This window comes from Lagenorhynchus albirostris, chromosome 4, assembly GCF_949774975.1.
Source record: "Lagenorhynchus albirostris chromosome 4, mLagAlb1.1, whole genome shotgun sequence".
NCBI lineage: Eukaryota > Metazoa > Chordata > Mammalia > Artiodactyla > Delphinidae > Lagenorhynchus > Lagenorhynchus albirostris.
The window spans coordinates 19,962,698-19,977,955 of record NC_083098.1 but is presented as its reverse complement, the minus strand read 5'-3'; the positions used below and the strand labels follow the sequence as shown (position 1 = coordinate 19,977,955).

At 35.0% G+C, this 15,258-nt stretch overlaps 1 protein-coding gene across 1 annotated transcript in view; it reads right to left on the bottom strand.

Moving 5' to 3' along the window:
• Positions 1–15,258, bottom strand: part of BANK1 (B cell scaffold protein with ankyrin repeats 1) — a 305,405-nt gene that overhangs the window by 16,145 nt on the left and 274,002 nt on the right. Inside the window, exon 11 of the mRNA XM_060147113.1 lies at positions 13,751–13,816. Within this exon, the coding sequence (XP_060003096.1) occupies positions 13,751–13,816 (66 nt within the window). The remainder of the gene's footprint in view (positions 1–13,750; positions 13,817–15,258) is intronic.

Genomic DNA, 15,258 nt, shown 5'->3' with positions numbered 1-15,258 from the left:
TCGCTGGAGAAATTGCTCATTACTGGGAACTCTTTTTCAAGAAAGAAGTAGATCAATTAGACTGTATCTAGACCTGATTGACGGGATTTGTGAAATGGGGAGGGCATTCAAATTCTGTATAAAGATTCATTGATAGGATTGGTTAGTCTGGAAATGAGAAGTTCAAGTACTTGATAGCAGTTTTAAGTATTTGATGGGAACTTGAGCCTCGGGGCAGTCTTGGAATGACCTCTCATGTCCCTTTCAGTTTTGAGATTCCAGCAGTGAATCTTGGAACAGGGGCACAGAGAGGATTCTTTTTTTGTAAAGGCTCACATGCACATAAAACTGCTCCATGGCCAATCATTCTGATTCCCACGGGGGCTTTCTTGGCTTGTCTTTTCACTTCAGAAGTCCTATATCCCCAGAACTAACAAGATGTCAACAGATTCTATACTCTTAAATCTTTTCCTTCAGGGATGACAGGACATGAAATCCCACGAGAATTGGAGAAGCAAAAGTCAGCCAGAGGGCTCAGCGGTTCAGCAGCCAAAAAGCACAGGTAACAATTGAGATCTTGCTTCTTGTACCACTTGCTTTTTATAGGTCTCCACAATCCAATTCAATTCGTAAGATGCTGTTTGCAGTAGAATTCCATGTGCCATTCCTGCCAGAGTGTGGAGGTTTAGCATCGTCATTTAACAGCTATGCCATTTAACTAGCACCTCACTTCTGTCATCCCTTTGCCTAAGTGTGAATCCATTTTTATCGCAAATACCCATGCAGCTGGATTTTCTGCTTTTATAGAAGTTATGTCAAGCCAAGCCTTCCCAGAAAATGGTACCAACTTCAGTTTTGCTATATGTGCACGTTTAGCTGAATTAAAAAAAACACATTGAATTCTTTTAATAACATTCATTTCAATTATCCCTTCATATTTCAAATTTTAGCTACGAAAATATAAGTAAGATGACTTTTTGGGGGGAGGCAGGATTCAGTTTTGCATGGTTGTGCAGAGACAACAAAAGAACAAAATTCAGGAGTGGCAGAAGTTGTAGACAGATTGAGTCCCGAAAGTGAGTTGTTTACAACTAGACTAATTTTACATACATCTGCTTTTTCTTCTTTTTTTTTTCCCCCACACTAAAAACATTAAAACCAATTGTCTTGATAAATTACTATTAGGCATGACAAGCTGCAAAGAAAAATGATTAGGCCTTTTACCCCCTTTCTAAGGGCAGACTAATCAAACCAAAACATGCAACCTGTACTTTTTGGAAGGCTGTGCAAAATTTCTTTATTGCATTTAGGTGACTATTTTATGGGGGGTGGAAGGGTTTTTCCTTGCTCCTCAAATTGTATTTATTATTAGTTTATTCTCATAAGAGTTAGTATGAGTTTAACATAATTTTCATTGAAAAGCATTTGTCATACTGCTATTTGCCCACATGGCAGACTTGTTCTCTTATCGTAAAAGCTTCAAGACAAACTACAGTTTCTAAAGTTTTAGTTCCTTTCAGATCAGTTCTTCTTTACAAGATTTTCCATTTGATCAAGTTTTGGTCAAATTAACATCAAGCAACCCGTCTGGTGGACATATGAACCTAGAGATTAGGTGAGAAAGCAAACTGAGCTTTTCATAAAAGTTCTTTCTACTACCAAGTGACTGGCTAGAAGAACATTTTTCCTGAGAAACTGAAAGTCAACAACTTGATTGGCCAACACCAAAGAACTTAAAATGTGAAATATTTACTTAGTAAATATTAGGTAGTCATTGAAATAATAATAATTTAAAAGACCAAGTGCAACGGAGAGTGTGCTTATTATACGAGGACAAGTACAAAAGCAGGATGCAAAATTGCATATATAGTAAAATTTTAACCATAAAAATGTTGTGCATATAATAAAGCAGGCAGGGACAGTTTTAAAGATGATACAGGTCGTTCTATTGTGATGGTATCAGAAGTGATTACCTTTTTCTAATTTCCAACTTTCTGAAATAATACTATATTGCTTTTACAATAAGAAATTTCTCCCACTTCGCGAATAGGTTTCTCCATGGAATACACCCTTCCAAGCTATGCCAGATATACTATACCATGCCATACCATACTGTACTATCTTACCAAATTATTTTGTGAGCAGCTGGAACAAACTTGAAAGTAATAGGACTTAAAAAAAAATCAGTGACCAAGGTTTAAATCTGAAGTTACTTTTTTGTTCCATATCTAAGAAATTGGCAGCAAATGAGCTCAGGGTCACATGAGCAAATTAGGAGATGTAGTGTTGATGTATTCCTTGTAACTTCCAAGGAAAGTATCCACATCTCAACCTACAGCTGCTATTGACGGGTTCTCTCCTTGACTAAACTTTAGTCAGGCTCCTGAGTCCTTTTCCTAACTAGGGCTCACCTTTCGTACTTCCATGTCTGTCTTTGCATTGCTCAGTTTTCATAAGAATCCTGCTGTTGCTTTAGCCAAAATCCCCCACCCTTGATATCGGATCACCTTCAATATCTGTTTGGGTTCTTTTATCTTCTATCATCCCCCTGCTGTGATCTGATCACTTGGCCTGCCTGGAGTAAGAATCCTGTTCAGTCAGTTTAGAGGGAATCTTTCTCACCCCTGGTGTTCTTAGTAATTTCCCATCCACTTCTCACCCCTCCCACACACTCTGCTCCTGGGTTATAAATTCGCATTCTTTGTGGCATTCAGAGTTGAGACCACTCTCTCCCATACTGTAAAATCCCGTAGCAGCAATCCCTATATTGTTGTATATAATCCCCTGAATAAAGTTGGCCTTACTGTTTGACAAGTGGCAGGATAATTTTTTCATTAACAATATATTCTTTGCCACTTCACTTTAATTGTAAATTCAGGAGGTGAGCCCCCATGCCCTGCCCCACCACCATTTAGAAAACACAGACGTGTACTAAAAAAGAAAATGACTATCACTCACTACTACACTCTTCAGAAATGTGGAGTATTAACATTTTGATGTTTCTCCTTTTTAAGAGTACATTGCTTTCTTTTCTTCTTTCTTTTTCTGAACTAGGTTTATACTGGTATGTTTCCAGCTCTTTTCTCTTATTCCTATAGCCTAAGAATGTTTCCATGCCATTAAATATTCTTTGAAACATGAGTTTTAGTGGCTGTATTATATTCTGAAATTTGTATATTCAATCAAGTATTTAACCATTTTCCTACTGTTGGCTATTTTGTTGTTTCCAGTTTTTCCCACAGTTATGTACTATTGGTGCTTAAAAGTCTTTAACATAAATCATTGGCTGTATTGCTATTTATGTTCTTCGGACAGACTCCTGAAAGTCTAATTTTTGAGTATGTACACTTTTAAAGCTGTTGATACTTAGTGATCAACTCCTTTCCTGGAAATGTGTTGTTAAATACCTCTCACCAGTTGGATAAGGGAATGACTGATATGATGCACTTTTGATAGTATTTTGCATTATTCAAGTTAAAAAAAAAAGCACAAAAACTTATAGTAATTTGATAACCTAAACCATTCTTTCACTGTTAAGTGATTCTTATGTCAATGTAATGCTAAATACTGTAGCTTTAAGCACTGCATAAGTACTAGACCTTAATACACATGGCAAGTGGTGCTGACTTAATCTCTTTATTTTCCTAAATAGTTGAGTTTGAAATACCTCAGTGACAAAACTTGTCCTGGGTTACCTTTTGAGTTAAAACTTAATACAAATATTCCTTAGTTACTGGTCTAGTAATATTTAAAAAATTCCTTTCATCACCTGACATAATTTTCTTAATAAGTTGACTTTGTTAACACACTCTATTATTTAGCGTAGTTTTAGGTTCATAGTCAAACTGAGTAGCAGGTACAGAGATCTCCTATATACCTCCAGTCCCACATATGAGTAGCCTCCCCCATTATCAACACTGCTCACCAGAGGGGTACATTTGTTACAGCTGATGAGCTTACACTGACACATCATTATCACCTGACATAATTTTGTTAATTAGTATTTTTCTTTGAAAAGGCACATATATATATTTTAAAATTTTATTGGAGTATAGTTGATTTACAATGTTGTGTTAGTTTCAGGTATACAGCTGAGTGATTCATTTATACATATACATAAATTCATTCTTTTTTGGATTCTTTTCTCATATAGGTTATCACAGAATATTGAGTAAAGTTCCCTGTGCTATACAGTAGGTCCTTGTTGGTTATGAATCATATATATTAGTGTGTGTATGTTAATCTTAAGCTCCTGATTTATCCCTCCCCCCACCACGTTTCCCCTTAAGTGGGACCATAAGTTTGTTTTTAATATCTGTAAGTCTGTGTTTTGTAAATAAGTTCATTTTTATCATTTTTAAAATTAGATTCCATGTATGAGTGATATCATGACTTACTTCATTTAGTATGATAACCTCTAGGTCCATCTGCGTTGCTGCAAATGGCGTTATTTCATTCCTTTTTTATAGCTGAGTAATATTCCATTGTATATATGTACCACATCTTCCTTATCCATTCCACTGTTGATGGTCATTTAGGTTGCTTCCATACCTTGGCTATTGTAAATAGTGCTGCAATGAATATTGGGGTACATGTATCTTTTCAATTTATGGTTTTCTCCCGATATATTCCCAGGAGTGGGATTGCTGGGTCATATGGTAGTTCTATTTTTAGTTTTTTAAGGAACCTCCATACTGTTCTCCATAGTAGCTGCACCAATTTACATTCCCACCAACAGTGTAGGAGGGTTCTCTTTTCTCCACACCCTCTCCAGCATTTATTATTTGTAGACTTTTTGATGAGAAAATCATATATTTTTATACACAAGAAAATCAAACAATTCCTCTGATTCTATATACTAACATCTTCTCATGACTGGTTTTCTTACTGGCGTATTCTCTTAGTTAGATTTGCCAGAGCATTTGCTAATTTATTCTTTTTAAAAATAAACTTTCAGATTTAGTTAAAATTTCCTGTGTTTTCACATCTGTGAATTTTAAAAATTTTACCATTAATTTTCAACTTTTACTAGATTTATTACATTGGTTTTATTCCATAATTTTTTTTACTAGTATCTAGTTCCTTTGTTTTCCTTTTCTTGTTTAATAACTAAAGATGTACAGCTGTGATGTTGCCTCTGCTTATAGTTTGCTTGCTAAGCATTCAATTGTGTTTTAATTTTGTTTGCCTTCACAGGTTTTTAGAATTTCTTCACGTGTTTTTCATTTCTGTTATTAATTCTTTAAAAAGTATACTGAGATCAAAAAGTGGGTTGAATAGGTTATATTTTTATTGAGTTTTTAAAAAATCAGATAGCATATTATCAATTAAGGGTTTTGAAAAGTGTACAGTCTATTAAGTACAAACTTAACATTATCTTAATTTTTTATATACCCTATTTTATTGTTTTTGCATTTTTACTGTTTTATCAACGATTCAAAGTATTTATAACCTCTTACTACTACTGTGGTTTTTGTCAAATTCTTTTATTCTACCACATTTTACTTAAGTATTTTTAATATTTGCCACATAAAAGAACATGGATGACATGCTTTTATTTGGATTTTAGAATTTAAATAAATAAAATGATTTCTTTTTCTAATACTTTTGCCTTGAATCCTATTTTCTAAAATTAAGATTGAAAACAACTCGTTTATTTCTTTGTCTTTAAGCAACCATTAATGACCATAAATTTTCAACTTTTCTTTAGTATTTTTTTTATAGTATATCTTCAAAAAGCAGGATATAGTTTGATTTTGTCTTTTATCCAAATTTGAATCTGCATCTTTTATAAAAGAATATATAATGTGGTATTTGGAACCAGGCAATCATGGGTACAAATCTCAGATCTGTCTCAGCCACCCTTTGCAAGCTTCAGTTTGTCTATAAAATGGAGGTAAATAATACCATTAGTTACAGGGTTGTTGCAAGGCTTAAAGGAATTAATATGTGTAACATGCTCTGTAATGTTCCAGGCTTTTGCAAAAGTCCAGGAAATTGTAGAGATAGTTGTTGTTACTATGATAACCTGGAAGAACAGGATAGTAGGAGATTCTAAACATGGGCTTCAGAGTCAAAAAGAATTAAACTGAAACTCCACCTCTACCACTTATTAGTTCTGTGACCTTGATTACAGATAACCAATCCATCTTAAAAAGGAAAATAATATCTACCTCATAAGATAGCTGTGAGGACTTGATCTATGGTATATAAATGCTTCACACAGTGCCATTTGCCCTCAGTGATTGTGACTGCTCTTTGAGGATGTTTAACTGACACATGTATTTTCATAACTGCTGTTCTAATTATAACCTTATTTTGTATCTTTTTTTTGCCTTTTTTTTAGTTTTTGTCTTTTGCTAGAAAGATTAGGTAGATAGATAGAGTGTATATATATTCTATAATTATATACTATTAAGTGATTTCGAAGGTATATATTTTGTTTTAAAATAATGATTACTTTTATAAATTTCAGAGATTTTTTACCTTATATTTTTTGATTAGTAAAGACTTGATAGGGCATTATTTTATTTTTAAATTATTTTCTAGTTCCTAGACATTTTCATATTATTTGAGCACTGGACCTAGATGATTGCAATAAAATTATGATCTCTTGCATTGCATATTTTTATCATCAATATTTTACATTCAGATGTTTTATAAATAAATTTATAATAATTAAATTTAATTCCATGTTTTATTGAATTCATTATTCAGCACAAATTCTTTAATGCCATAACTTTTTTTTTTAATTTTTGAAGTACAGTTGATTTATAATATCATGTAAGTTTCAGGTGTACAGCACACTGATTTAGTTATATATGATATATATACTTTCTTTTTGAGACTCTTTTCTCTTACAGGTTATTACATAACATTGAGTATGGTTCCCTGTGCTATACAGTAGGTCCTTGTTGGTTATCTATTTTATACCTAGTAATGTGTATATGTTAATGCCAGCCTCCTAATTTATCCCTCCCCCCACCCCCTTTTCCCCTGTGGTAACCATAAGTTTGTTTTCTGTGTCTGCAAGTCTCTTTCTGTTGCTAAGTATCTCTCACTTATTTAGAAGATATTTGGGGGAATACTTTCATGATGACATAGAAATGCTATCTTTTCTAAAATAGCATTTTTTGGACGTCCAAAAAATATATTTGTTTTCTTCTTACACAAACACATTAGCTGACTAAATATAAGTTGCAACGTTTTCCCAATAAATCATGTAGTCCATTATCTCAAATTTTTGTTACATCATTTTCTAAATTGTAAAACTGATTTTGATTTTTTAGAAGAAAATCTAAGTTAACATATTTCCTCAATACTTTAGGGTTGTTTTTTCATCTTTATAACTATAACAGTTTGCTAAGATGCTTTTAAATGTGGGTATATTTCCTTATTTTTTGCTAGATCACAGCGAGTCCGTACAGTCTGCATATTCATTCCCCCACTCTTCTGTACTCTGAAGCTTTGTTAAACTATGTCATTGATTGTATTTTCTAGCCTATTTTTAAAAACACCTATTATACATGAGTTGGATTTCTGTTCTCCATGTCTTTTGACTGTTTTTAATATTTCCATGTATTGGGAACAAACCCTTTTCCAATTATGTTCTCAACTTCAATAATTGATTTTACCCACTGTCACTCCTTTTTGTTATAACCAACGTGGATTTTAGTTTGCTATTGAAATTTTAAGTTCCAAGTTTATTTTATTTTTGCCATATGTCCTCTAGTCACTTGATCCATTTTCGTCATGTCACATGTTTCACCTCATCCTGCCATCTCAGCTAAAATGTCTTTCATCTGTTTTGCTTTCATCTCAGCCTGACCTCGACCCCCGACTTTCTGTTGATGTTTCTTCTTTATGTTTTCAATTTGTTTATGAGTTTGCAGTTTTCTGAAATTTTCTTTTTTGGCTCCTGTATATTGTCAGTGGGTATCTAGCACTGATCCTGAAAGCTGAATGGTTTAGCTTAATTTAATAAATGAAAATTAAAGATAACTCATACTTCTTTACAGTTATTTTCTAAAAACAATTACACATCATTAGTTGGGATGTTCTTATTTTGTGTCTGTGTGTCGGGGGTGGTGGGGCACACTTGCATATTTCCCACTATCTCCACACTGATAGCTTGGTGCTTCTTGGGAAGATATATGACAACCTTACTCATTAAGGAAGTGATTTACAGAAGTATAATTATCCTGAGTCTTCATGATGAAATTCTCCTTCCTTTCCTTTGACATGGTTTTTGAAGTTCTCATATCATTGATTTGTTCTCTCCTTCAATCTTCTTAAAAGAGAACGCATCTATAGAATCATGTTGGACAAGAGATTTTGGTGGTTGTTTATCCTTTGCTTCTATTCCTTGTGTTCAGATCAAATTTTGTTCTCTGCTGTAGGACTACAGAGGACTTTGGTGCAACTCATAACTCAAGATCCCAGGACTTAGCAGCTTTGTCTAGTGCAGCTTTGTCACAAATAGGTGGAACATGATTCTTTGGCACTATGTACTGATAGGTCTGCAAGCAACTAACTCCCTGAATAAACAGTAAGTTTTCTTGCCCATCCCATCTTTCCTTCACAGAGCTTTACTGCAGGGCCTCAGGTTGCTTTCTACTGGGAGAACTACTTTTTCTGCATGTATATAGAAAGACCAGAGCTGGAGTGGAGAGAACTTTAAAAAATTAGCATTTGTGTAGTAGAGTGATAGCTAGGGGTCAGCTAGCTTTATTCCAGTCTTTGTTTCCACTATTATTAAGAATTCCATCTTTTTGATGCCTTTCCTTCACAAGCATTTCTTAGAGGCCACTGCTGGCTACTGACACATCACCATTTTAGACAAGAGCTCAGCTATTACACAAGTTTTTCCAGGTATGACCTTAACAAAAACAGAAACCAACCAAACAAAAAACTCCTATGAACATGACAGATGGAAATGTCAGTTATACTGAAAAGGAGAATTGAAGCCATTATTCGTCTATGGAGTACAAATAACTACATTTTGATAATTTTCCCTCTTTTCTTTTTAATATATCAATTACTGGCAAAAGTAGCCGGATGAAAATACCTCAGGGACCTGCATTCTCTTTTGCCCACATAAGGGTAATACCATCTCCATTTCTCCAGGTCTCCTACTTATAGAAAATTCTGTTATTTAACATTCATCACACTGCTGCAGCACTGGGAACTTACAGAGCTCATACAAGATATGTTCCCTGACTATATCTTTCCCAAGAGCATGCACACCCCCTGAAAAGACCAGCCGATAACGATTTTGCAGTCTGCATCGAGGAATTAGTGGGCAGAGACTATATCAGAGATTGCAAACTTGTAAGCCTACAGGGGCCAGAAAGATGGAATTACTGAGCAGATAAGATTCAGTGCCTGCTTATTAAACACATCTGAATAGTCTTCATTATCAAAAATAATTATTTTCTCTTTTGTGTTTTTATTCATAGGATGATTCTCGATACGTCTTTTATTTTCCCAGTTCTGATAGAATTATGAGTTTAGAGAAATGTGTCTCAAATATAAGACGACAATATGGAAAGCATGATAACAAATGAAAATATCAAAAGTAATTTGTAGCAAATGATACAATAGGGAGTGGTTGGAGATTTGAATTGTTACATGAGACATGGATTTAAGCATGGTTTAAAATGGCAAAAAACTGAAATTATATTGTGCACATTATTTTTGAAATATAACATATTTAGAGGCCAAATCTGACCACAATATGGCCTTTCAAATAGTTTCTTTTGGTTAGATTTTGTTTTTTGTGTGTTGGTTTGAGATTATTATTATAGCATATTACTGTTCTCTTGTGTTCTGCTTGTAGTCCATGTCTAAGGTAGGACTTAGGCAACTAAATTCTAGAAGATCCACAAATAACTCTTATGCTCATCTGGGATTGAGAGTCACTGGTATAGGCAGCTGGTTAGGGTGGACGTGCTCCTCCTACCTCCCACCTAACCCCATCCCTCAAAAAAATGGTTTGCCTTCCAAGCATGACAGCAACAACACATGCTTACTGAGAGGATTATTATTTCACTGTATGGCTGGGCATATCTGTGGCCATGACCCATGATCACATGGAGGCAGTTAAGAATGCTAAGAACGCTAAACATCATCAATGGCCATTCCTCACCTCTGAGGTACCACTGTGTTGATAAAATGGGGATGATTCCAGGGAAGATAGAAAAGGCCCCATGGCGTAGCCTAAGAAAAAGATATAACAGAGAAAAACAGGTCTGGGAGACGTGAGCAATCTTGACCCTAGACTATTATATGATTTTGTGAGGCGTGGAAAATTAATCAGCTATTTCCATGTCCTCAAAGTCCTTACATTCCTCCAGCACCCTTTGACTTGATCATGTTCACCTAGTAGCCTTCTAATTACTAATTATATTTTATAAAAACTTTATTATTAATATCTGGCAAGGGTCTAATGAATACAAGCATTCTCGTCACTGGGAAGAAATCTTCCCATAAAACATTTAATCCATTGGGATCGGGGGTTATAAATCGTCCTCCATGAGCTTAGTTAACAGGACTCAGACATCAAAACTCTAATTGATTCCAAACCCACTGACAAATTCAGTTCTCTGGTTTGCCACGTTGAAGAACAAACCCTTGACTGCTCTGTGAGGCTCAATTTTGGGAAGCGGGTGGAGGTGTGGTAGTAGCACATTCTGGGGACAACACTCTGGCACTGATTTAAAATTTTTCTAATTTTAAAACCAACTTGGAAAAACTGATTTTAAAAATGTATTTTGATGGAAACTTTTATCTGTGATCCAAAGTCCTCAGCATTTTTCTTATATTTTTTCCAGGATGTGAAAATTGAGTTGAAGAAATCTGTTGAGTTTCCATGGAAATGGTGCCAATTAATTTTTTTCTGTTCCTCAGGAAAATTCCTTGACTTAGCAATAATGTAGCTTCCTGGCAATCCCTTGGCGGTCTTCAACACAGGGCATCTGAAATGCCTATACTTTCAGTGGGAAAATAGTTGGCTCTCAAAATCCCTTTCCCTTCCAGCATATAGTGAAATAATTGAATAATTTCTTTAACCTTTAGAGAACCTGTCCAGTCCCTTTAAAAAATCTTGACTCTGACAAACACTTCACAAAAGGGTCTTTTTGTTCTCTATCAAATAAAGAGATTATCATTGGTGAAGCATGCACTGTTTTTCCTATTACACCATGAAATCACAGGGTATTTGAAGAGTATTCATTAATTTAGGAATAAGTAGTTTTGATTGTCTAGTATGTCCCATGGTCTGGATGGTCATAAATATCTGAAAAGATTTAGAGAAAAATGGCTGGACATTGGAAGTCCATTAGGTACTTAATTCTTTAATTTCAAAACCTTCCCCATTATTCTTTTTTTTTTTTGGCGGTACGCGGGCCTCTCACTGTTGTGGCCTCTCCCGTTGCGGAGCACAGGCTCCGGACACGCAGGTCCAGCGGTCATGGCTCACGGACCCAGCCGCTCCGCGGCATGTGGGATCTTCCCGGACCGGGGCACGAATCCATGTCCCCTGCATCGGCAGGCAGACGCTCAACCGCTGCGTCACCAGGGAAGCCCCCCCATTATTCTTAATTATGTTCTTCTCATGCTAGATTCTGATTTCCCTGCAGACTGCAGTTATCAGGAAGGTTTTTTTTCCCCTAACATTTCATAGGATTTAATGTTCCTCTACTCCTTGAAAACAGAACAATAATCTTTTCCATTCTGCTGAATTACTAATGTCCACAGTTAAAGGAATCTAGGGGAACTGCTCTAAGGTGACTAATCAAAAATATCATCAATAATTGGACTGAAATATCTAGAGAGTGAAAAATTCACACAAAAATTTGATTAGAATTTTCAGTAACCTAACCCCCAAGAATTAAAAAAATCTGGTCATTATTGATCTTGAAGAAGCAAATTAAGTAACAAGATATGGACAGATGTTAATCCAGTAAAATATTTTATAATTTAGGTTCTTGTTTCCTTTCACCATTCTCTCCCCTTTTATTCTGAGTACAGAAGGGACTATTTTTTCTATACATATGGTAGAATATGAATAGGTTTCTTCTAGGCTTCAAAAACATTAGCAGCCTTTTCTTATATTGCTCTCTGTGGGACAACCAGAGGATGACAGATCAGGCATTCTGAGGATCCCTTCATTACGCTTGCTACTTGTCCCCTTCTTTCATCTCCTGTGGCCTTCTTCACATCATCCTCCTAATTCTAACGTAATTTAATTAAAATACAATAATTGAATAATTTGTTAAAAATGCTTTAGGGAAACTTTCTCCCAAAGAGCTCAAAGCGTCCCCTCTCTTTATTCTTTTCCAGCCTCTGTGAGGTACATGGAAGAGTCCAGATAGGAATAATCTTCTCTACTTTAATTCTTCAATAACTGTTTGATCCTAATTGTACAATGATCTCACATGGAGTTCTGCATTTATTTCTTGAGAGAGCTGAAGGCACAGTGGGAGGCTAATAGTAGACTTAAAAAGATATATCTTTCCCTTCAAACTAAGAAATCACTGGAAATGAAAAATCGTCCAATAAGGAGTTTTTTGCATACAAATTTATAAGCAGTCTATCCAAGTGATTTGTAGGAGACTGGAAGTTCAGGTCCATCGTGTGCTGCATTCAAACACCACATACTTCATTGGAAGAATGATCTAAGTACAAGCTCGCTGCCGTGAGAAATGCCACTTGAAGTGATGGGTGATGATCATTCATTTAAGGACACACCTTTGTTTGAAGGATGAGCCACAGCATCCCAGGAGCAAGTCCATGAGGTTCTGTATTTAATAGGTCAGTGGGTGTCAGAAGTTGGTGCAATCAGCACTTTGCTGTTTTCACAATGGCACACAAAGAGGCTATGGAAGTGGCTGCTGGTGAAATAACTTCCCAGTTTTATTTTAATGTCTCTCTCAATGATGTATGAGTAACATTTCAAGGTAATATTATTTTGGAGTGATGTTATTTCAAAAGTGGGTTGAGGTTAAAAGCATCTGTACATGCTCATTGATTATCAGAGTCATCCAGTGTTACCTCCACCCCTGTCACCTTTTATGTTTTTCATTTTTGAACTTTAACCAAAGATTTATTATCAGAAAAACATCATAATAAATAACCTGCCAGAGTACCTCTTTTCAAGAGGAACCAAGTGTGTCAGGAAAGACTGGAGGCAGCTGCCTCCTTATGAAGCAAGAGGAAAATATTCCTCCTGTGTGAGATGCCTCTGAGCTACAGTGTTCAGCTCTTTTCTGCATGACAAATAATTGTTCCAATAAATGGTAGGTCCATTACCTAAGGCAAGAGAATAGTGAGACAGTCTTTGACTGGAGTTCAATGCAGAGCACAGAAAACCCATGCTGGTCCCCTTCACGGGGGAATCAATCATCTGCCCCTCCTACCAAGTTAGGGTCCAGAGGCTTCTCTCTAAAGGTCTCTGAGGGATGTTAGAGAATTAGTCTTACTTGACCCTCCTGGAGCTCTGATAACAAACAACATTATCAACATCACCACAAATATCCTAGTAAGGCCTTTGTTAATTAAAATAATTTGGCTTTGTTAATTAAAATAATTTTCTTGTATTAATCTTACTATGGAAAAATTATATTTGGGTAAGACACTGACTGACTTAACAGTAAAATTAGCCAAGTACACAATTATTTACTTCTATAGCAGGAGACTTTGTTCAGTATTCATAAAATTTCTTTAACTCTTACTTAGAGATTATTAAATAAACTGAAGTTCATGTTAGTACCTTGTTTCTTAGGGCCATGGAACTTGTCACCATTTGATTGTCTTCTGGCAGTCTTTTGTTGAAACACTGTAAAAAATAGAACACAGATTATTTATTTATAAAAAAGAACACACTGTGGAAGACTGTAGGAAATTAGAATGCAGTACTTCATTTTCCTTAGTAACAATTCCTGAATTGTATTATTTTTTGAGTAGGAGGATTATTAAATTTACAATTTTCTCATTTGTGCAGCTTATCAGTCATTTTCAAAAAGCATTTTCTTTGCACAGAGTAGTATAATGCTGATGGAACGCCTCATTAAACTGTTTAAATCAAGATATGATTCCATTTTGATACCAGGTAAAGATAAAAGCTGCATTTTGTTAAAAGTGATAAATGCTAAAATCACATGAAAAATTCCATTCGCACAGATATTACTCATGCTGACTTTTTGGTGATAAGCAAGGATAAAGACTGTTGCTTCTTAAACAGATGAAAAGACTGCTGGATTCCCAGATGTAATAATAAAAAAGATACTTTATTCTTGCATCATCTAGCTAGACCTCAGACCTATTAAAGCAGCTTATTCGAATTACTCCATTATCTGAAAAGTACTTTGTTCTCATTTATTATTTCTTACATGGAATTCTGTGAGACAAGTCAGCATTACCCCATTCAGCAGATGAAAGATAAAATTGATTGTTTAATATTTATTGAGCACCCACAAAGTTCCGTATACCTTCTGGTATTTGTTAACGAGGAAGTCTATAGCCTTTAGAGCTTGACTTTAGAAACTGAATATCCCAGACTTCCATTTATTTTTTATGGGTAGTCTAAACTATAGGGTTTGGGAACTGAAAGAGGCCTTGGAGATTTAGTCCGATGTCATATGTTTATAGATGAGAGAGGTGGAAATAACTAACATATAAAATAACTAACATATAAAAGGGCTACGTAATTTTGCAATGATAGTGGAGCTACCATTTTGGATCTTTGCCATTGGTCTCAGTATTCTTTAAACCAGTCTAATATCAAGGTCATATCTGTGATGAATCCAGATAGCATTTTTTTCAAATTTAAGAAAGTTCCCTAAGCCATATCAAATCAATAATTATTTATTAAGCACATATACTTTGCCAACTGTTGTCAAGAAAAAGGGTACTCTGCTCTGTCCTTCAAACAGGAGAAGCGAATATACTTTCAAAGTATGATGTGTTTAAGAGAAATTATACACATGAAATAATATTTGTGGTTGAAAATCAATTTTCTGCTTCAAGTTAGTATTTGGAAAACATGCTAAATATAACTTACTGGCAAGTTCTGGGTTTGTGGCTTACATTTTTTCTCAAATAAAATATACTGATGGATATATGGTATGTGAATGTATTTTAGGATAATAAAAGCATTTTTATAAGTGGTGCTTGACTTTTTTCATTGGCCGGTTCGTAAAGTCTTGAAAGAATAAAACACTTTTGAAATTTTAATAACATGCAGACGCTCTGTGCTTTTTCGCCAGTATTGTTAAGATA